This window comes from Zingiber officinale, chromosome 11A, assembly GCF_018446385.1.
Source record: "Zingiber officinale cultivar Zhangliang chromosome 11A, Zo_v1.1, whole genome shotgun sequence".
Taxonomy (NCBI): domain Eukaryota; kingdom Viridiplantae; phylum Streptophyta; class Magnoliopsida; order Zingiberales; family Zingiberaceae; genus Zingiber; species Zingiber officinale.
The window spans coordinates 20,855,413-20,879,019 of record NC_056006.1 but is presented as its reverse complement, the minus strand read 5'-3'; the positions used below and the strand labels follow the sequence as shown (position 1 = coordinate 20,879,019).

The 23,607-nt window shown below is 43.0% G+C and overlaps 1 protein-coding gene across 1 annotated transcript in view; it reads left to right on the top strand.

The window, feature by feature from the left end:
• Nucleotides 1-20,725, top strand: part of LOC122031131 — an 89,355-nt gene extending 68,630 nt beyond the window's left edge. Inside the window, exon 2 of the mRNA XM_042590212.1 lies at nucleotides 20,065-20,725. Coding sequence (XP_042446146.1) covers nucleotides 20,070-20,606 — 537 coding nt within the window. The 5' untranslated portion in view covers nucleotides 20,065-20,069 and the 3' untranslated portion in view covers nucleotides 20,607-20,725. The remainder of the gene's footprint in view (nucleotides 1-20,064) is intronic.
• The last annotated feature ends 2,882 nt before the right edge of the window (nucleotides 20,726-23,607 follow it).

Sequence of the window (23,607 nt, the reverse complement as noted above, 5' to 3'; positions counted from 1 at the left end):
AATATGTACTGAATGACCCGCCATGAGAATATTTCATAGATCGTTATATGAGTGTCATAAACATTCTCATGTGACTATTGATATGAATAGTCCTTAGAACTGAAGTCATTATGGTTCCCTACATAAGGCGTTGCATACTTTGGTATCGGTAAACGTCATCTATAACAAGGTGGACTATAAAGTTAATCATAGGATATGCAATAACTTATGCAGAGAGATGTGAGTGATGTACATGGGATCTATCCCTTCCATATAACGAAAGTGATATCTATGAGCCTCTTGATTAGTAAGACATTAGAATACATGACTGTGCTCAAATGAGTCAATATGCGATATTGATCTTATTTGTTTTAGTGTGTCTACTTAGAGATCAAGAAACACAAATATTGATAACAGGATGACACGGTCTATGCCACATTGATCAATCTAGATATCAAGGATAGAAGGATCAAGTCATACAAGATAACAACCATGAAAATGTTAAGTCGAATCTCGACATTGCCATTACTTGGGTAGAAATGATACCTTACTAATGCCACTCATTACTTAAGTATTTAAATGTTAATTTGGGTACATTGCCAACGTTGCGAGAACCTATTGGGTTACACACAAAGAATAAGTAGATTTGGAGATGGGTTCATATGATGGATGATTGAATTAAGAATAATCCTAATTGGACTTATTGAGTTAGACTTAATTGAATCCAATTATTAGATTGAGTCCAATTCAAACTAAACTCATTGAGTCAATTTGCATGAATGAAATAGTGATTCATTGAATTCAAAATTATATGAGAATCAATGAGTTAGACTCATTGGGTGAACTTGAGTTCACCAAGGAATATGAATGCTCAATTTTGAACCATTGGATAGAATTGTCAATTTTGAGCCATTGGATAAGAAGATCAATTGGCAAAACCCTTTGGTATTCATGAGATGGATATAAATATGATTTATGGATAAATTTTCATGAGAGGAAAAACCTTTCTTCTTCTTCTTCTTCTTCTTCTTCCTTCTTCCTTCTCTTAGCTGAAACTCACCTTCTTGGTTGCTAGCACAACCTTATGTTGGTTCGGGTAGGTTGGCTGGAGAGGGTTAAGTTGCTTGAAATATTAAAACAAAATTCCTTTCTCAATCTTTCAACTTAGATTAGCAAAGCAATTAAAATAGAAATAACAACTTAAAGGAAATAAGTAAAAGGCCAAGAATTACTTGGATACAAATTAGATGGTTGTTAATGCAAGACAGACGAAAGCTTTCTAAGAATCTCCTTCACTAAAGGTGGAGAAGCCTTTTACATATAATGAATGCTTAGAAAAGACTAAGAAAGTGAATACAAAAGTTGTTACTTCTTTCCTAGGTCTAGGGGTCTTTTTATAGCCCTTGGAAAAACTTATCCGCAAGCTGAAGGAGCCTTCCATAGGGCTGGAAGGCGCCTCCAACGAGGCTAAGGATAAAACTTTATCCTTTTCCGCAACGACCAAAATTGCTTGGTCGAAGGCGCCTTCCATGATGGGTTGAAGGCGCCTTCCATGCGTATGGAAGGAGCCTTCCATGAAGGCTTGAAGACACTTTCCATGCACAGTGAATGCGCCTTCTAGCAGAAGGCTTCAGCTTTTTTTTCTCTTCCTCTTGCTCTTCCGCTTGGGTGATTTTGGCCAACTGAAATAAGGCTCACCCCGAACCTAATTTCGGCCTTCTCCTCGAACAACCTTCCTCCTCGGCTTCTCGTCCCTCGAACGTTGTGTACGTTCTTCTCGTCCATCGGTGGTGTACTCTTCCGCGGCACCTCGTCCCTCAGATGCATCGAGCTCATCGACTCTCTCCCATGCTGTCCTTCTCGCTAGCCACGACTTCCACTGGACTTCCTGTGCTCCTAAGCTTCTACACACTTAGACATAGGGATCAAAACATAACAGGACCTAACCTAAACTTGGTTGATCACACCAAAAATAACCTTAGGGTTCCAGCACCTTAGGTAGTTTTCTTCTCCACTTCATGGGTTTGTGAGACAAATGAAGGCTTGTTCGTGTGGATACCATAGAAGCATGATGGTGTGATCATGTTGAGATCCAAGCTGTCTGGAGTTCATGTGCACACATCAAAGGTATAATCCTCTTATGTAAAACTTAGTATATGGTTTCCTTTCACATGATCTTTTGGAGAAACTAGATGTTTTCGTTGTGATTTCGCGTATTTAGTGTTCTAGTTCCTTATAATGGTATCAGAGCCAAGTTGTAAAGGCATATACTAAGTTAGATTTTATATGTGATATAGAAATTGCATGATAGGTTTACTATGATTTGCATATTTATGAGTTTTCTATTGGGAATGAAACAGTGAGTATATGAACAAACTAAAGGATATAACATCTTCATACTTGTTATGAATTAGTGCTATAACCTATTTCGTTTGATAGAAATATACTTCCAAGGTTTCAGCCAATAGAAGTTGTGAACAGCAAGGTGGTCTCGGCCAAAGTGTTGTGAACAACATGGTCTCTCAGGTTTTATGGGTTGCAGGGTCTCGGGTATGGCAGCAACTCATACAATAAGTATGCGAAATAATTTTTTATCGGGGGCGCTGCCCCCTCACCCACGCAAGGGGAGCTGCCCCCTTTACCCCTACCCGCTAACCAAAGTGCGAGACTGCCGTGCGTTGCAGCTCATAATTAGTTGTTGAAATCATAGTAGATTTATGTCATATAGATATTATGAATATATATATAACATGGTGCATGGTTATGACCTTTAACCCCAATGTGATTGGATGTGTGTTGTAATTCATAATATGATCTGTGTATTGTGCCTTCATCTTTTATCACTCTAGTTGTAAATTTAGACTAATCTCAAATGTAACATAAGGTTTCTTTAGGTTTTGTAATGTACAAATTAGAGAAGAATTAGTCTACTGGACGATGGTGGAAAAGGGAGAAGGACAACAACACACGGTGACCAAGGAAGCACTTGGAGAAGATGCTTTGACCTAGGTTAACTTTTCGATCTTCTCATTGGCTTAAGAAGATCGTAGATGATGGGGCAATAACCATGTTATTGGTGCAATCAACATAAGTTTGATCGGTACGATCATGATTTTGATGTGTGCGTCAAAGAGTTTAAATTAGGCTTTCATATGTATTTGATATGTGTTTGACTCTTGTAGAACTTGGTGAAACACATAAGGAACTTGGTGCGGCCAAGTTTGGGAGCTCATCCAAAGGCTCAGATCCTTGAGTCAGCGAAAGATGATGTGGAAGACATCTGAGGGACCGCTGGAATAGGAGCAAAGGAGTGAAGCCAAAGGAAGCGGACTTCAAGGCAACGTGAAGGATGACACGGAAAGGAGCCGCGGGCTTAGGTACATCTGAGGTACGAAGGCCAAGGAAGAGGGCTTCAAGGGAGACTCCGGAGAGGATGAGTATGAGTGTGTAACCGGGACCAGTCGATTGCTAGAAATGACAATCGACTGGTTCAGTCGACTACTTAGTTGACTGGGAGCTAATAGAAGCATTCTGTTCACTCAACCAACAGTGACCAGTCGACTGGTACTTTTACCAGTCGACTGGTAGTGACCGTTGGCACTACGAAGTAGCCATTGGCTACCTCCAACGGTTGCACTAGTCGATTGATGGAAGTGCTAGTCGACTGGTGCCGAGATGAATTGATATGATGATCAACTTTCTCCTCTTATTTATAGGAAGCTTTGGGGCATGAAGGAGGTTACTCATGCTTGTTGAATAACTCCTCAGTCTTTGCCCAAAGCTTCCAAGTCTTCTCTTCCTCTCCAATCCTAAGTTTCATCTTGTAAAGAGGAAGAGACCTTTGTGAGAGATTTGCTCCACCAAGAAGGAGAAAGCTCTAGCTGGAGATTGCCGGGGATCGATCCACCGAAGGATCAAGGATTCGTCCACCTCAAGAACACGCCGTGGAATAGGAGCAATAAATCTTCGAACCACGTATAGGAATCATGTTAGCGTTTGTGTTCTTACTTATTGCTTTCATTGTTTTAGTTTCATTTCTACTTGCATAAACTAACTGTGTAGAGAAGAAAGGAAATTGGGGGTGACCTAACTATCCAACCCCCCTTCTAACTGGCCACCGATCTCCAACAAGTGATATCTGAGCGAGGACACCATTCAACTAACTAATCGCCGAGAAGAGCACTTTATCAAAATGGTCGGTTCAAGCATCCATCCACCCAAATTCGAAGGAGACTTCACTTGGTGGAAGAAAAGAATGGAGATATTCTTCGAAACCAATTTTTATATAATGCTAATCATAGAAAATGATTTTGAGATGCCTAGGGATCAAAATAATGAGTTAATCGAGAAAGCAAGATAGAGCAAGAAACAAAGGGAAGAGCATGTAGCAAACTTAAGAGCAATGCACCATCTCTTAAATGTTCTTCCCCAACAAGAAGTAACTCAGATTGAGAACTACTCAAGTGCCAAGGACTTGTGGGAAAATCTCATAGAGCTTCATGAAGACACATCGGAGGCAAAGTTAGCTAGAAGAGACCTTCTCAGAACTCAACTCAACAACATTACACTTGAAAAAGGAGAAAAGGTATCTTCACTTCATGCTAAAATTAATGAAATTTTAAGTGGACTAACAAGTGTAGGTAGGAAACTCTCCAACCGGGGCATCATGATGAAAGCTATCAATGCTTTCCGAAGAACCTCGACATAGAGCTCAATTGTAGACTCGTTCTACATTTCAAAGGATCTAGAGAAATCTTTTCTAGATGAATTCTTCTTAACAATAGAGCTCCATGAGACTCGGATTGAAGGATTAGATAAAGAAGAGAATAGATTAAGAGGAGTAGCCCTTGTCGGAAACAAGGGAAAGGCAAAGAAGAAGAAATCTCCATCTCCACCATCTTCCAATTCCGAGGAGTCAAGTGCCTCAATGGATAGCGATCAAGAGACATATATGGTAAAGAAGATGAGAAAAGCATTTAAGAATTTTAATTCTAACAAATCACATGCTAGGAGAAGTTCAAGGGGCAAGAGTAGAAGAAGAAAGATCAAATGCTACAATTGCCAAGGAGAAGGACACATGAGAGATGATTATCCTCTCTTGAAGAAGAAGGAAGGAAAGAAGAAGGAATAGGAGAAGAAGACAAAAGAAAAGGGGAAGAAGGCTCACAATCTAAAAGCAACATGGGATGCCCCATTTTCATCGGAGGAAGAAGAACACCATGTATCCCATTTTGCACTAATGGGAATTGATGGCATTGCCTCCACCTCATCCGAAAGAGAAGAAGGAAGGAGCTCAAGTGAAGATGAAGAAGGAAGCTCAAGTGAAGGGGGAGGTCAAACTTTGGATTCGGACTTCTCGGTAAGTAAGGTACATAATCTTCCTCCCCACGTTTTAATTAAAATTATTTCAAGTACAAATGATGGTTTGTTTAAGGCAAAAAGAAAGAACAAATCTTTGAAAAATGATATTTGCATGCTTAAGGAAAAATTAGAATCCATGACTATTAAGGATAATAACTTGCATGTTTCTTCTCTTAGTTTAAATGATTCATGCTTAGAAGAAGAAAATAAGGCCTTAAGGGAAAAGGTAGAACACCTCACCAAAGCCCTTAGAAAATTTGAAATTGGCTCAAATACCCTAAACATGATTATTGAGAGCCAAAGGGCAAGTTTCAACAAAAAGGGGGTTAGGTTATAAGGAATCCAATAATAAAAAAGTCTATCATTGTCTAATTGCTAGGAGGCAATCCAAGACAAAGACCATAGATAGAAAATGGATTCCCAAGGAATACTTGGTCAACCCAATTAGAAAGAACCTCTATTGGGTGCCAAAATCAATTATTAAGGGTTAGAGGATTTTGGGTCAAGTCAACCACGATAGTCATAATTTCAATTTATTTTATACGGATGACTTAAGACCTTAAGGGGGAGCACTTAGTTTTGATAGAAATTCATGATCAAGAGGGCTAAGTAGAAATTACCTTTATTTCATCTCACAATAACTTGCATTATTTTCTAAACATAGATGTGAGATGATAGGATGATACAAATAATTTACTTATGCTTATGGTATTTTGATGAGTTATGAAATGTTTCAACTTTTAGTGATCATAAGCAACTATGGGGAAAGCAAATGTTTAGTTAATGAAAATCTTGCCCATAGATCATAGTTGTTGAAAATTCTGCAAATTCTTATTTAGAAGTGGTTGTTAGTAAAACAAATTTCCGTACTTTAAATTAGGATGATCCTTCCAACCCAGATTGTAGGTGAGCGAATATGGTCATATCTTTGTTGGAATTGAGGTCTTGATATAGCATCCAATGATTAATCTTGATGGAGATTTGGACATAAATCTGAAGTGTGATATTGACTCGAACAAATGCCACAAACCCTCATCACTTGAATTGAAAAAGCTGAAGTTTGGCTAGCATTATTCAATGCCATTTGTTTGACTAAAGATGTCAATTCCAGTAATGAACTCTTGATTTTCTTTTGCTCATTAGATACCAATAGAGTTTCACCAGCCCCTCTTGTAGTAAGTGCTCTACTTCTAAATTGCTGAGAATTTTTTGCCATATTTGCAATGAGCTCTCTAGCTTGTTTTAGAATCTTATTAACCGACTCACTTAACCCAATGAGCTTAATATCTCATATTGACTTATTTGAGCATAGCCATGCATTTTAGTAGTCCTACTTATTCAAGGGGCCCATAAATATCACTTTTATCATATTGAAGGGATAGATCTCATTTACGTCACTCACATCCCTCTGCATAACTTATTACATACCCAGTGATCCACTTTATAGTCCACCTTGTTATAGGTGACGTTTGTCGATACCAAAAGTACAACTTGTTGGACCCCGTGGTAGTTTTGATGTGATCAACCAAGTTGGTTAGGTCCTGCTGTGTTTGATCTCTGTGTCTGAGTGTGCAGGAGCTTAGGAACACAGGAAGTCGAGCGGAAGACACGGCTAGCGAGAAGGACGGCACGGGAAGGGAGCCGACGGGTTCGGTGGGTCCGAAGGACGAGAGAGCTGCGGAAGAGTACTCCGATGGGCGTGAAGAGCGTGCGCGGCGTTCGAGGGACGTTAAGCCGGGACGGAAGGCTGCTCGAGGAGAAGGCCGGGAATTGGGTTCGAGTGAGCCCTATTCCGGTTGGCCGCAATCACCCAAAAGAACGGAGCATCGGAAGCTGAAGAAACCAAGCTGAAAAATGGAGCTGCTAGCTTGGAGGCGCCTCCATCATGAAGGCGCCTTCAACAGGTCTGTTTTGACCGTTTGCGCTGCGGATAAAGTTTTATCCGCTGACCGAGCTGGAGGCGCCTTAAACCTTGTTGGAGGCGCCTTGGACCCTCGGGATAGAATTTCCAGGAGCTATAAAAAGGCCCCTGGAGCTAGGAATTCAATAACAACTTAGACAATCAACTCTGTACTTAATTCCTAGCAATAGTTCTGAGCCGTTAGTGTCTAAAAGGCTTCTCCGCCTTCAGCAAAGGAGATTCTTTTAGTGCGCTTTTTCATCGCCCTGGATTAACAACCTCCTTGGTTGTAACCAGGTTAATTGCTGAGTTTCTTTTTACTTCTGTTAATTTAATTGTTATTCTTTTACTATTGCTTTTCTGAGTTGAAATCCGAGGAGGGTATTTTTATTTTGTGTTTTCAGCAATTCACCCCCCTCTTGCCGGCCTCCGCTGCACCAACAATTGGTATCAGAGCAAGGTTGCTCAGAAGGACTAACCGCCGACTGACGCACAACGATCAAAACGATGGCCGGAGACAGTGACTACCCACCTACATTCAAGGGGGAGTTTGCTTCATGGAGGCAAAAGATGGAGGTATACCTTAACTCTGAATTTTCTATTTATTTAATAATGAAATCTGGTTATGAAGCACCAAAGAAAGCAAACGGCGAAGAGCTCGAGAAATACCTCTGGAACGAGAAGCAACGTAACGAGTTTATGGCAAATGCACGAGCTGAATTTTATCTTCTAACCACAATACCAAATGAAGATCTCGACAAAGTCGGAGAGTACAATAGCGCAAAAGAACTTTGGGAAAAGTTCTTAAAGATCTATGAAGAGTCCGAATCCAAGGTAAATGCTGCAACAGTCCCAACAGCCGAATTCCATCCTGAAGCCACAGAAAGCTCATCCCAGATGAGCATCGATGAAGGGGAAGAGACTTCGGAAGAAAGCAACTCGACAGGGGGAGAATCAACAGCTGACAAGGTAAGTCAGGTATGGTCTCCACCTTCTGAACAATTAATTACATTAATCGAGAAGGTACCTGAAAATTTTTGCGAAATAAAAATTAAATCTTCGAAAGAATTTTCTGGATTAGAAAAAATTTTGTCGAACGAATCTTTCCAATTAAAAACACCGTCGAAATATTTTTTACCAACTATTTTGTTGAAAGAATTTCTGAAACTAAAAACATTGCCAAAAGATTCTTGTGGGTTACAAAATAATTTGTCGAACGAATTATCAAAAGATCTTTTATCAATTATTTTTTCAAAACAATTTTTCGCATACTTAATATTGTTTTCCTTAAATCTAAAAAATTATGATAAACTAAAGTGGAAATTTAGATATCATAATAAGGTTAGAGAAATGGCAATAACTTGAGAATGAATTTTGTTTTAATAATAATAAAAGAAAATTTTTTATTATTTTCGCCTAACTTAAAAGCTTTTTCTATAATTCTAAAAAGTAATTTAACTTAGAATTTCTTTTAAATATTCTTCTGAAAAATTCAAAAATTCATTTTACTAAAATTTTTTTTTGGAAAATTTTTTAACTTGAAAATTTTTTTTGGAAACTTTTTGACTTGCAAAATTTTACCTAGAAAATTTTCTCAAAATTTCATTCTTACTTGAAATATTTTTTGAACCATTCATTCTCTCTATTTTTATTAACCCCGTTTTTGCTGTGATCAAATGGGGAGAGAAAAGTACAAGTTTAGAGGGAGTTAGAAAAAATTTAAAATTTAAATTTATTTTTCTATTTTTTTGTTGCAATTTTACTAATTGCAAAAAATTATACTTAACTTGTTAGTTTAGTAATTTTTCTTTAAAATTACTTTTTATGTCTATTTGTTACCCTAACTTGAACTTGGGTTGATGCACATCAAAAAGGGGGAGATTGTTGGACCCCGTGATAGTTTTGATGTGATCAACCAAGTTGGTTAGGTCCTGCTCTGTTTGATCCCTGTGTCTGAGTGTGCAGGAGCTTAGGAACACAGGAAGTCGAGCGGAAGATGCAGCTAGTGAGAAGGACGGCACGGGAAGGGAGCCGACGGGCTCGGTGCGTCCGAAGGACGAGAGAGCTGCGGAAGAGTACTCTGATGGACGTGAAGAGCGTGCGGGACGGAAGGCTGCTCGAGGAGAAGGCCGGGAATTGGGTTCGGGTGAGCCCTATTCCGGTTAGCCGCAATCACCCAAAAGAACGGAGCATCGAAAGCTGAAGAAATCAAGCTGAAAAATGGAGCTGCCAGCTTGGAGGCGCCTCCAGCAGGCTTAGAGGCGCCTCCATCATGAAGGCGCCTTCAACCCTGTTTTAGGCGCCTTCAACAGGTCTGTTTTGACCGTTTGCACTGCGGATAAAGTTTTATCCGCTGACCGAGCTGGAGGCGCCTTAAACCTTGTTGGAGGCGTCTTGGACCCTCGGGATAGAATTTCCAGGAGCTATAAAAAGGCCCCTGGAGCTAGGAATTCAATAACAACTTAGACAATCAACTCTGTATTTAATTCCTAGCAATAGTTCTGAGCCGTTAGTGTCTAAAAGGCTTCTCCGCCTTCAGCAAAGAAGATTCTTCTAGTGCGCTGTTTCATCGCCCTGGATTAACAACCTCCTTGGTTGTAACAAGGTTAATTGTTGAGTTTCTTTTTACTTCTGTTAATTTAATTGTTATTCTTTTACTATTGCTTTTCTGAGTTGAAATCCGAGGAGGGTATTTTTATTTTGTGTTTTCAGCAATTCACCCCCCTCTTGCTGGCCTCCGCTGCACCAACACAACTCTTTATGTATGTAACCATAGTGACTTCAGGTCTAAGGACTATTCATACTAATAGTCACTATGAGCATGTTTATGATACTCACATGATGATCCATAAAACATTCTCATGGCAGGTTAATTCAGTACATATTCTCTGATATATACTCATGTATCAACTTGATATCTTATATCCATGACTTGTGAGATTAAGTCATCAGCTGACTTACATGCTAGTTTCAATGCATTAATATTGTCCTTGTATATTAATGTTGGAATAGGAATAGTTAAGAGTAATGTCTATACATATCTACAACCTCCCAATATCAATTCAATGAATTGATACACTATAGACTAGAACCTGCTATCCTAGGACATTATTATACTTATTCATCTGACACGGATCTAAAATAAATATATTAACCATAAACTTTATATTTTATTAATAAAAGTTTCCTTGTTAGTCATCTCATAATTGGCTTTAAGGACTAATACTAACGCCTTGTGCCACCTTATTCTTCTTCCGCCACCCCTCCTTATGTCATCCAATTGTTGATCGACTATCCTCTCTTGTGTCATCGGTTTCCAACCTTGGTCTTGCCAACCCTCTCTTCTCTTGCACTGTCTCCATGATTTGGCTAGTATCAATCGGAGAGGCAACTTGTGTCTTACGAAGTCATCTTGAAGACAACTCAACATGGACGTTAGTAAAGGCAAGCTATGTAAGGCTTGCTAGTTGATGTCTACTACCGAGTGTTGACAGAACCTGAGTGGATTGCTGATGTCGAGGTTTGCTTCAGACGTAATATCCTTAAAACATATTCAACCCACTTTCGACGGTGTTTAGAGGTTGGAAAATTGAACCTGAATGCTCACATAATAACTCTATTGAGTGGAATTGCTTAGGGAATGAAGGTTACAGATGGTTGATCTACTTAGGCAAATTTTGTCCTGACCGGTCTGGCATTTGACACGTACAGGTCATGCTCACACAAGAGTCAATTTAGTTTAATATAATCCAAGCCCTAGATTTGTACTCCCCCTAGGCACTCACGTGTAAGAAAAAGTTTCTCCCCGTGTATTTGTTCATAGGTACAATGCTTGTGATATAATATAAACCAACTAATTTACCTTAAAACTTTTTAATGTGAGACTAAGGTGACGTTTGGTTTAGGGGTTTGGGAATGAGAAAATAGATTCATTCCTAAACCTTGTGTTTGGTTAATGGGAATGAAATGAAAATGTTGGAATGATATATAAAAATTTGGGTTTTGATGAAACTTATATTCTCCCTTGGGTCTTGGGTTTTGATGGGAATGAGAATAAAAATTAAGTTTTAGATGAAAATATCCTTAATATATTTATTCAATTTTTCTATCATATCACTTTTTCTCTCCTTATGCTCTCTCATCATACTTTCTCTCTCCTCAATCTCTCCCATCACATACACTCTCTTCTCATTTTCTCTCACTACACTTTCTTGTAGGATCGAAAAGAATTTAGATATCTCCACAATGACATGATATTGCCCACTTTGGGCCTAAGCCCTCATGGTTTTGCTCTTGGGCTCTACCCAAAAGGCCTCATGCCAATGGAGATATCTTTTCTCTTATAAACCCATGATCTTTCCCATGTGTTTCCAATATGGGACTATGTTTGCAACCTTGCAACCCCAACAATCCCCCCTCAAACAAAGGACCATAGGCTTCCCACGTCCGATCCTCGACCCACCAGGTCTTCCTGCCCCTCGGTCCACCCGACCTACTAGGACTTCCTTGCCTAGTCGCAACTAGGACTTCCTGCCTGGTGTCTGGTCCTCTTGATCCGAACATAGGAGCCCCCACTTTCTTTGTTCAAGGTCAATATTGTACCCACATGGCTCAATCAGACCATAGTTTCAGATCTGGATCAACAACTCATTAATCCGGCTCGATACCTGTAGGATCGAAAAGAATTTAGATATCTCCACAATGACATGATATTGTCCACTTTGGGCCTAAGCCCTCATGGTTTTGCTCTTGGGCTCTACCCAAAAGGCCTCATGCCAATGGAGATATCTTTTCTCTTATAAACCCATGATCTTTCCCATGTGTTTCCAATATGGGACTATGTTTGCAACCTTGCAACCCCAACATTTCTCTCTTTTCATTCTCTCCCATCATACTTTCTCTTTCATTGTACTTTCTCTCTCCTCATCCTCTCTCGTCATTTTCTTTCTCTCCCATCACACTCTCTTTCATCATTTTTTCTTATAACACTTTCTTTCTCAGCATGCTTTCTCTCTCATTATACGTTCTCTCTCCTCAATATCTCTCATCACACTCTCTTTCCTTATTTTCTCTCATCATACTTTCTCTCTCCTTATTCTTTCTCATCATATTTTCTCTCCCATCACACTTTCTTTCATCTTTTTTCTCATCACACTTTCTCTCTCCTTAACTTTTCCCATCACACACACTCTCTCTTCATTTTCTCTCATCACATTTGATCCTGTCCGAACCAAGAGTCAGTGGACGCTGGGCACGTGGCGCTCTCTGCTGGATCCTCGAGTGCTCCGGCGAACCTGCAACAAAACCGAGCCGGGAGGGGTGTCCCGGCGATGGTCCTCCGACGCTAAAGTCAGGCGAGGAATGACAAAAAGGTGGCCTCAAGATGAAGACGTGCATACCTCCGGTGAAGAAATTGAGGCCTTATATAGACCCCTCGAAGAAGCCTGGGCGCGCCAATCAAAGCAATCACCTGCATTTGACCATGCCCAGGCATGGGTCTGTCAGAAGGGCCATGCCCAGATATGGATCCGTCAGAAAAGGCGTCCCTGAGGCCATACTGCTACTGTATCAACCTTTCCATGATGTGACGGCAAGATCCTCCATCGTGCGATCTTGTGTACGGCCTAATCATCAGACATGCTTCTACCGATATCCCATATCCCGAGCCGAGCGCATAGGCCGCTCGGCCACCTTTTTGTCCCCTCGCCCTTATTTTGTCCGGGCGGGTTGCCCGCTCGGCTCTTTGGCCCCTGCCGTTCGGGCTCCCGGTCGGCCCTTCGATCCTCCTGCCTTGGCGTCGGACACCCAACCCCATGGATGGGTTATCTCTAACTCCGCTCGGACCAACCCGGCTGATCGGCTCGGCCATTAACCGCTTAGTCAGCCCTTCATCGGTTCTCAAGCTAAGACCCTTCAGGAAGTGGGTCCCCCATTCTTACTGCCGGATCACTTGCCTTCCCTTCAAGTCTAGTCGAAGGAGGCAGTGAGTCCGACTGACTGGACTATATGTGTCCGAGCGGGCGGTCGCCGCTTCCATAATCTTCCTTTTAGCCGTTCGGCCCTTATGCCGGATTCAGCCGCTCGGCTCTTCGTTTCGGATGCCTTGTTCAACGTGGACGTTTGCTTGCTTAAATCTTCTCGAAAATCGCGCAAATCCATCCCATTAAGTCGCAGCATGCGCGGTATGACGCGCATTAATTGCGCCTAGTGGCAAGGCGCCACGTGGCTCTTCTCACGTGGCGGCGATACTTAGTACGATGGGACGCGATTGCTTTGAAATAGACGGTCGGATGGGGGCCTCGTCTTTCGTGACCTGCATCCGACGGCGGAGGCCAACCAACCTCGGCAATATAAAGCCTTCGTCTTCTCCCTTCGCCGCATGCTTGCTCGTGCTTCCTCCGTCTGCCTCCCCTGCCGCTGTAGCCTCCGACGATCCAGTCCCAGTTTCCGGCTGCTACCTTTTCCCCGGTGATCTTTTCCGCCCGTTTCCTTCTCAGTGAGTCTTCTTCCTTCACTTACTAGGTTTTCCCTGCCCATTTCGCCTATTTCGCTCCCCTTCTTTCGATTTCTTGCTATCCTCTTGCCCCTCCGAGATGGCAAGTTCCTCTGAACCCGCCACCAACGTTCACGGTCCCTGGTATATGACCATGGAGAGTCGGCTTGATGAGGAGGGTGCTCGGCGCCTTGTTCGGACGTATGGGATTCCCAACAACTATGAAATAATTATAGCCGACCCGACTGACCGACCGCATGATCCGCCGATCGGCACAATTTGTTTCTTTTTAGACCAATTCCAAGGTGGCCTTAGATTTCCTACCCATCCCTTTATTGTAGAGGTTTGTAACTATTTTCGCATCCCGCTCGGCCAACTTGTGCCGAATTCCTTTAGGCTGCTGAGCGGGGTGATCGTCCTCTTCAAGCTGCACAGTATCCCTCTTGACCCCAAAATATTCCACTTCTTCTTCTACCCCAAACAATCCGAGCCGGGCACTTTCATTTTCCAAAGTAGAATAGGCTTTAAATTTTTTGATAACATGCCGACCTCCAACAAACACCGGAAGGAGTTTTTCTTTATATCCGACTTCCTGGGCCAGCATTCCGAACTAGGTGGCAGACCGCTGTGCCGACTCAGCCGGAGCTCGGCAAGTTCAGAAGCAATCCAGCCTATCTTCATGCAGCGAACTGGTTGTCTGGTCAGCGATACAAGATCGACCAGTTGCTACTCAAGGGGGTGTTATATATTTTTGGGTTATCTCCCGTTCGGGCCAACCTTCCCTACCGTATGGGTAAGAGACTCTTTACTCCTTTCACCTTTTTTATCTAACTGATTTTAATTTCTCCTATTGCAGCTGAAGTCATGTGGCGCTCCAAAGCTACCGCTCATCTGAAACTGAAGGCCGTGGAGATCGAGGCGGCCACCAAAAAGGAGCTCGCCGAGCGGGGTCTCATCCCCAGCCGCCCGGCAGATGCGGGAGAGGGGGGGGGCGCAGTCCGCCCCTGAAACAGATGTTGCCCCATCCGCTTCAACGGAGGTTGAGGCGGATCCTGTTTCCTCGGCTCCCGCCGAGCTGGGAATTCCCCCGTCCGGGGATCCACCGCTAGAACTTCGGCGAAAACGTCGAAGAGACTCCGGTCCTCCGCCACCCCAAGAGGGGGAACCACATGAGCCGATCGGCGTAACTTCGCCCGATCGCACGCCGTCGCAGATCGGGACTCCTGTGACATCGCCTCCTGCGCAGCCCACCGACTCTCCTCCCCGGACTCGTCGCCGCTTACATCGGTTGGGCGAAACTTCCACCATAGGGGAGTCCTCTGGCCAGGCAACTGCAGCTGAAGAAGCGCCGGCCGGCCACCCAACCATCAAGACCACCCTCCGATTCCCATCGGAGGAATATTTACTGTCCGCCGATCGGCCCTCAAGCCCCGTTCACGAAATAACCTTGACGGGCCCGCTTGCCAAGCTTTTTGAGGACGCGCAGATTCAAGCGGCCCTCATGACGCCCAAGCAGCTCGGCGACAACAACATGCAGCAGGCCACTCAGGTATTCATTTTTCTTCCTGTTCCATGCCACTATTTGATTCCTGATTTCATTATTTCCTTTACAGCGCTGGGCTGAGCAAATCGCCACTAGCCGTCGGCTAGCCGAGCTGGAGGGTCTAGAAACAAACCCTCGAGGCCGAACAGAAGAAGGCTGCCGATCTGGCTGCGGAGGTGGCCCGACTTGAAGACTTGGTGAAGAAGCGGGACGGGGACGTGAAGCGCGCCAGTGGCCGGAAGAGGCGAGCGATTGCTGATCTGGATAAAATGAAAGTCGAAGTCCGGGCCCTAGATCAGCAGTCTAAGAAGCTAGAGGTCGAGCTGAATGCCGAGCGAGAGATCCGTTCGGCAGAGCGCACAAAGGCCGAGGTGGACTTGAAGGCTGTTCAAGACACCTTAACCGCTTCCCGAGCGGCACTCAGAAAATATAAAGAGGGTGAGCCGAGTCGCCTAGCAGCCGCGCGCCAGGAATACCTCCACTCGGAGAGGTTCGGCCTAAAATTCGGTGGCAACGTCTCTTCCACTTTCGCCGAAGCGGTCAAGGTCACCGTGACATACTTGAAGAAAGGGGGCCACCTTCCCGAGGGAATGCATATTCCCGCTTCCGACCTGGCGGCCATGATTGATGATATTCCTGACGCCTTCTTCAGCTTTGAAGACCCTGAGTGAGGCGGGTTATTTCGAGTACCTTCTGTATTTCATCCGCTCGGCGGATGTAAAATTTTTGTGGGTGCCGTTCGGCATAATTCTTCTTCTAAAGACGCCGCTCCTTTGTTTTCCTACTCATTGTCCATAATATTCTTCTGTTTGCTTAACGTTGATACTTAGAGTCAGTCCCGCTCTTAAGGGTTCTCCTTCACGCGTCCGATCGGCTTGGCACATTGCATAGGGTCCGAGCGAGGTAGCCTACTCACTTTGCACGTATCCTGCCTGCGTGAAGTCCACAAAGCCGAGTATCGAAGGACCAACTCCCAATCGGGCCCGAATTTTTTAATATTTGTAGTTTCCACGGTCTTACTTTGATATTCGTTCTTCCGCTCGGGATGTTTATAGCCGATCGGCGCGGCTCTCGATCTTTAACGACGGTGCTCGTCGGCGCGGATGTTTATAGCCGATCGGCGCGGCTCTCGATCTTTAACGATGGTGCTCGTCGGCGCGGATGTTTATAGCCGATCGGCGCGGCTCTCGATCTTTAACGACGGTGCTCGTCGGCGCGATGTTTATAGCCGATCGGCGCGGCTCTCGATAAGTTCACAGTCGCGGATGTTTATAGCCGATCGGCGCGGCTCTCGATCTTTAACGACGGTGGTCGTCGGCGCGGATGTTTATAGCCGATCGGCTCTCGATCTTTAACGACGGTGCTCGTCGGCGCGGATGTTTATAGCCGATCGGCGCGGCTCTAGATCTTTAACGACGGTGCTCGTCGGTCTTCCGCTCGGAGGGTTTATAGGCGCCGGCTCGTCTCTACGGTTTAACGTCTGGGCTAGACGGCCTTCGAGGTTGACTCCTTACCAGGTCAAGCGACCTTGGCCTTCATATCCCGCGCTTGAACAATATTTATGCCCGGCCGAACAGCACGGGTCATTCGCTTGCGAACCTGATCGGCAGGGAGGCTTTCACTATTCGGGTGCTTGGCTCGGATAATCCCTATGCCCCTTTTACCCAAGAACGTACTCCTGGCCGACCGGCTCCGGCCTTCGCTCCAGGCATTAACCTCCCTCTATCATCCTGAGCAGCGCAGGGCTTTGGTTTCCTTCCTACCACACTAGTATGCAGCACGGCCGAACTGCTCGGGGTCTTCGATTTCGAATGCTGCTTTTATTCTATACGCAGCCCGGCCGAACGGCCTGGGGTCTTCGTGTTCGAGCTCCCGGCTCGGATACAAACCTCCCGGCCGATCGGCTCGAGGGCCTTCGGTTTACGATGATAATGCCTTATATTCGCTCTTTTGACTTTTCATCTCTGCATTTCAAGTATTTAATCGAAAAATGAAATGCACAGGGTGATTTACAGTGATACACCTTTCACCCCGCCCGGTAAGGCTGGAGGTGGTTCGCGCTCCACGGCTTATCTAGCTGCCGTCCGTCCTCATCCTCCAGATAATACGCGCCCGAGCGGAGCTTTTCGATGATTTTGAAAGGGCCTGCCCATGGAGCTTCAAGCTTGCCGACGTCGCCGACCGGCTTAACTTTCTTCCAGACAAGATCGCCGACTTGGAACGATATGGGAATTACGCGCCGGTTGTAGTTTTGCTTCATCCGCTGACGGTATGCCATCAGCCAAACGGACGCCTTTGCCCTCTCCTCTTCTACCAAGTCCAGCTCCATGTTTCTTCGTTCGGCGTTGTCATCATCATAGCTCTGGATCCTGGCTGACTCAACGCCGACTTCGACCGGTATGACAGCCTCACCGCCATATATCAAATGGAACGGTGTGACTCCCGTCCCTTCTTTTGATCGGGCTGGTATGGCTTGGAAATGCGAAACAAGGCCCGATGGAATGCGACGGTGGTTGGAGGTGCTTCCGCTCGGCCACCAGACGCAGATGTTGCTTGTTGCTCCGCCCGCTCGGCGGATGCTTTTTGTTTTTGCTCCATGAGTTTGGCGGCCCTCATCTCGACCAGAGCCTCGAGTTCTTCTGTTGAAAGCGTCACCGTGTGTTGTCGTCCAGCCTCGTCCATTGTCTCCGATCGGATGCAGGAGCGTTCCCACAGACGGCGCCAATTTGATCCTGTCCGAACCAAGAGTCAGTGGACGCTGGGCACGTGGCGCTCTCTGCTGGATCCTCGAGTGCTCCGGCGAACCTGCAACAAAACCGAGCCGGGAGGGGTGTCCCGGCGACGGTCCTCCGACGCTCAAGTCAGGTGACCAAAAGGTGGCCTCAAGATGAAGACGTGCATACCTCCGGTGAAGAAATTGAGGCCTTATATAGACCCCTCGAAGAAGCCTGGGCGCGCCAATCAAAGCAATCACCTGCATTTGACCATGCCCAGGCATGGGTCTGTCAGAAGGGCCATGCCCAGATATGGATCCGTCAGAAAAGGCGTCCCTGAGGCCATACTGCTACTGTATCAACCTTTCCATGATGTGACGGTAAGATCCTCCATCGTGCGATCTTGTGTACGGCCTAATCATCAGACATGCTTCTACCGATATCCCATATCCCGAGCCGAGCGCATAGGCCGCTCGGCCACCTTTTTGTCCCCTCGCCCTTATTTTGTCCGGGCGGGTTGCCCGCTCGGCTCTTTGGCCCCTGCCGTTCGGGCTCCCGGTCGGCCCTTCGATCCTCCTGCCTTAGCGTCGGACACCCAACCCCATGGATGGGTTATCTCTAACTCCGCACGGACCAACCCGGCTGATCGGCTCGGCCATTAACCGCTTAGTCAGCCCTTCATCGGTTCTCAAGCTAAGACCCTTCAGGAAGTGGGTCCCCCATTCTTACTGTCGGATCAACATTTTATCTCTTTATTCTCTCCTATCATATTTTCTCTCTCCTCATCCTCTCTCACCATACTTTCTCCTATCACACTATATATGTTTATTCATTTTCTCTCATCACTCTTTCTCTCTCTTCATTTTTTCCTATCATATTTTCTCTCTCATCATACTTTCTCTTTCATCATTCTCTCTCATCATATTTTTCTCTCACATTCAACTTTCTGTCACATTTAATTTTTTCTCTTATTTTTCTCTAAGGATAAAAAAGAAATTTATATTCATTCTGATAGAAAATATCAACTAACCAAACATTATTTTTAAGAATGATATTCACGCTCACACCCATTCTCATTCCACAATACTATGATTTTCGTTCCCATTCCGATTTCTAGGCAAGAATCAAACGTCACCTAAAGTTTCAATCATAATAAAATCTTCTTTTTTCTTTCCACCTTTTTTCCATTCACATCTCTAACCGGTCTTAAAGTAGAAAACTCACATTTATATATATTTTGTAAACAAAACTTAGAAAATCTAGCATTATCAAATTCTCCTCTCTGGTTATTTCAGATTCGATTGATTATTTTGAGCCCTTTTCAGTTTCTATCCATTTGTTAAAACCCAATAAATGTTTGTAGATTCTCCGTTTCATATTCTCCATCGCAGAATATGAAACTACGTGACTCTAATCTCTTATTTACGAAGTATTAATTTAGAATTATTTTTAATTTTTATCTATTGTGTTGATTTATTTCTTTGTTTTGAATTTTTTTTTAGAAAAATTGTCTTAAAATTCCCCATCACAACTTCAACATTGCATATATTCCTCTTGTATAAAAAAATTTTTATTTCAACTCTCTAATCAAATATAATGGACGTCAATTTATCTAATTATTTCTAGTATTTTAACATGAGAATTACATATAAAATTAAAATTATATTTAAAAATTTTAAGATAATTTACCGTTATTTTGATTATAGATAAATATATTTATACGATCCAAAAATAAATGTACAATGTTTTAGACGTCCTATCTATCAAATTAAATCTGAATAGGTGACTTTTTAGGAGTGTTGATAAGTTAATGGAGATATAATAATTTTTATTTTATCTAAATAGAAAAAAACTAATTAATAATTAATCATAAATAAATTAAAATTTCAACTATTATAGTTATTTTATTATTTAATGCTCTTAAATTTGTTTCTTTTTATCACCTTCGAATTCAAAACCCTGCCAGTAAACCTGCCCAAGACTGATTTTCTTAGATTTTACCAGGACGAATTGACTTTCTTAGATTTTTCTCCCCACCATAAATAGACGCCAAACTGTTAATCCTTTCATCTAGTGCCAATGGTCGCCACCGCCGTCTTCCGCCGATGTCTCCAACTCATCGTCTTCGCTGCTGCAGCCGCCTGTTCGCACGCCGACAGCAACTTCATCAACAAAACCTGTGAAGTCGCCTACAGCCAAGACTTCTGCTTCTCCATGCTCATTTCCGACCGCCGGAGCATCAACGCCTCCACCGCGCCTGAGCTCGCCTACATCGCGCTCGACATCGACGCCACCGCCGACATTTCCTCCACCGTTGGAGTGTTACAACAGATTGCCGACAAGAACCAGGGCACGGATCTGGAGGCGGCGCTGAACCAGTGCATAATGGTTTACAACAACGCCGGCGGGGATCTCGAGGACGCACGCGACGCCGTCGGCAGCAAGGAATACAGCAATGCCGATGCTTTGATCGACTCTGCCGCCACTTCGCCTGATGGCTGCCAAAATATGTTCGACGATGTGGAGATGCCGGCGCCGGTGGCGGAGAAAGGGGAGTGGCTAGGCGAGAGAATTGACGTCTGCTCTGCCCTTGTGAAGGCGCTGTTTAATCAATAGTTCGAATTTCGATATTTATCTATTTGAATAATTATTGTCGATCCATCTAAAATGGATTAGGCTTCGTTGAATTATTGAATTTGATAAAAATAAATAAATTAATGAAAAAAAAGACTTCGGAGGAGTTACATATATTTTTCTCATGTTAACGCAATACCATTTTCTTTACATGATTATTTTATAAGCAGAATATTATAATTTTTTTTAATTAAATGAAAAAAAGTAATATTAAAGAAAGAAAGTATGACGGGTTAAAGATCAAGTTCTTTCTTACAAGAGTTATCATAGAAATGAATTCTAACTTGAGTATAATTCTGAAAATAAATCGTGCAAATGAACAACAAGATTGATTGGAAGTCCAACTCGTTAAAATGAATAAGAGATGATGGTGCCCTCTCTAGATTGTGCATCGAGCATAGGCATGTAAATGAGAAAAGTCTAAGTTAGCCATGCCCAACCTTATTTATTTATGTAGCAATCTTGTTCAAGCTTATTTGTTAAGAATTTTATTGAGCTCAAGCCGAGTTCGAATTTGTTGTGGCTATAAAAATCTACCACTTGATAGATCTAATAATGAAGCTTTCTCTCATATGGATGGACTTTGATAAATCAACACGTGTCAAAGGGCGTCATCAGAACGAGTTCTCTATGATACTTAAGTTATTATGGGATCATGAAAAGACGAGAAAAAAAACAAGGATTAAGATTTCATTCCACTATTAATTGTGTTCTTGATAGAGAATCATGCGCTCAAGCCCTAATTTGTTATTAAAACTCAAGGTCATGGTTGTTCAGTGATACAATAAATAAGGTAGGACCCAAAGAGTGGGTCGAAGTCAAGGAGACTAGTTGATGTGGCGGTCAAAATTAGAGATGGGTCAACGATCGAGGATAACCATGCTACTCGAGTTCCTCTCATGAATACGGTGTTAAATTTTGAGGGATGTCCTAAGGTAAATCACTTTATGGTTTTTACTAATTATTTGATAAATATATATATTCACTATTTGAGTACACGTTCTCTATGTGTATGATTGGATCTTAAACTCACGTACTGAATGTCTATGATACAATTCAAAGTACGAGAGAACTTGTGATTGGATCACAACTTGTAAGTATTTCTACATGTACAATTATGAATATATTGGAATATTCCCTAGTCGATAATTGATGTGTTCAGACATTATCAATTCTGATAGACTAGTACTGGTTATACTCCTTGGTTCGGCCAAGTAGCTATTTTCTCACAGACTGAAGATTTTGGGATGTCGAGAGTTAAACGTGGTTGCTAGTTCATTGGAGTGACCTCCTGTAAGTGTAATATACGACAATTAAATAATAAGGTTAAATGAACGAATAACCTTAACAGAATTTTTTCAAAATTTTTAGAAATTTTTTTGAAATTTTTATGGAGCTCGTACGACAGGTTTGAGGGGATGAATCGGCAGGTTCGGATAAAGCTTGTTTGGGATATCCATTCAAGTAGGACTTAATTGAGATTATGACTTACGGTTTAATCAAATAACCCTAAATTTAAATAAGCCCTTAATCTCCGAACCTGACTTAAGCCCTGCAAATCCTAATCCTTTCTTCCCCTTCTTCCTCTCGTTCTCTCTCGCGGACGAATAGAAGATGACAGGAGTACCTTCGGCGATCGTCGGTGTTGCCTGAGGAGGAAGCCGCTTGAGCTCAGATCCGATCGACGCCTTTCATCTCTGGGCTGCAGACATTCGCGTCTCCTCACGTCGACTGCCGACACCACTGGATCGAGCTAGATCCACCGATCGCCGACGTAAGGAGGCATTTAGGGCTCCAAGGGTAAGCAACTAAACCTTCTTCTTTCTATTTCCACCGACGTGTGCCCTAGCACAGTCGTCGATTCCTTCTTTTCTCTCTGGTTGTCGCTGATCTTGGAGGTAGGGGCTCTGTCCTAATCTTGATTTGGGAGTGTTTGTGTTCAAAGGTGGAAGATTGCTTGTTTTCGACCACCATACCACTGTCAGCTAGCAGCTTGCATCAAAGAGATTCCAGTAGGTGTTGTGTCCTGTGGATCTGGAATTGTGTACTGTGGGGTGTTCTTGGTTTCGGCAGCCACTCCATCCAGTAGCTCACCTTGTCCAGCATCAACAATGCCTGAGCTTGAGGTATGGTGTAAGGAATTTGAAACATGTTGTAGATGATTGCTAGATGTGTTAGCAAGAATTGTTAACATAGGTATATGTATTGAATTGAATGTTTATTGTGTGTAAATTTATTTAGGTTTGGATTTCTTATCTAATGGATGATTAGGGATTAGGTAACTAACCCTAATTAACCGTTAGATTTAATTTAGGTAGATTGATGTTTGTGTCGATTAGGGTTTCCCTAAATTAGTTTTTGGAGATTTTATTTAGCTATTTAATTCTTATGAATTTTAGCTAAATATATATATATATATATATATATATATATATATATATTGAGACGATCGAGTGTCTCGAAATCGGATTTGACTTGATACTATCTTCTATTTGAGGCGGACACTTTTTGACTTATCTTTGATAATGTCTTTATGATATGTGTAGTATGTATAACTAGTGGTAATTGGTAGGTTTATCATTTCCCTGGTTTTAGCTTATTTGATACCAGTTACATATTTCTACTGTTAACTGCTATACATTAGACTTGTATGCTCTTATTTCTTGCCATGCGTATCTATGTTCATAGAGATAGATATATATGGTGCTTCTGTATACTGAATTAGTTGCTAGACATGTTTGATATGTGTTCTTGGATTCATGTTGCTTATATCATTGTTATATATGTGTTTACCTTTTTGGCACTTATATTATGGATGAGTATATGTTTAGGATTGACATGCTATAGCATCATGCACCATCCTGCATGATTGCATGCTGGGCGATTGTCGACTCTATTATTGTTAAGCACGTCGCCAGCTACATGGCCTGCACACATAGTGACCACTGCATGGGTAGTGAAACAACACTCAGAGTGTGTGTAG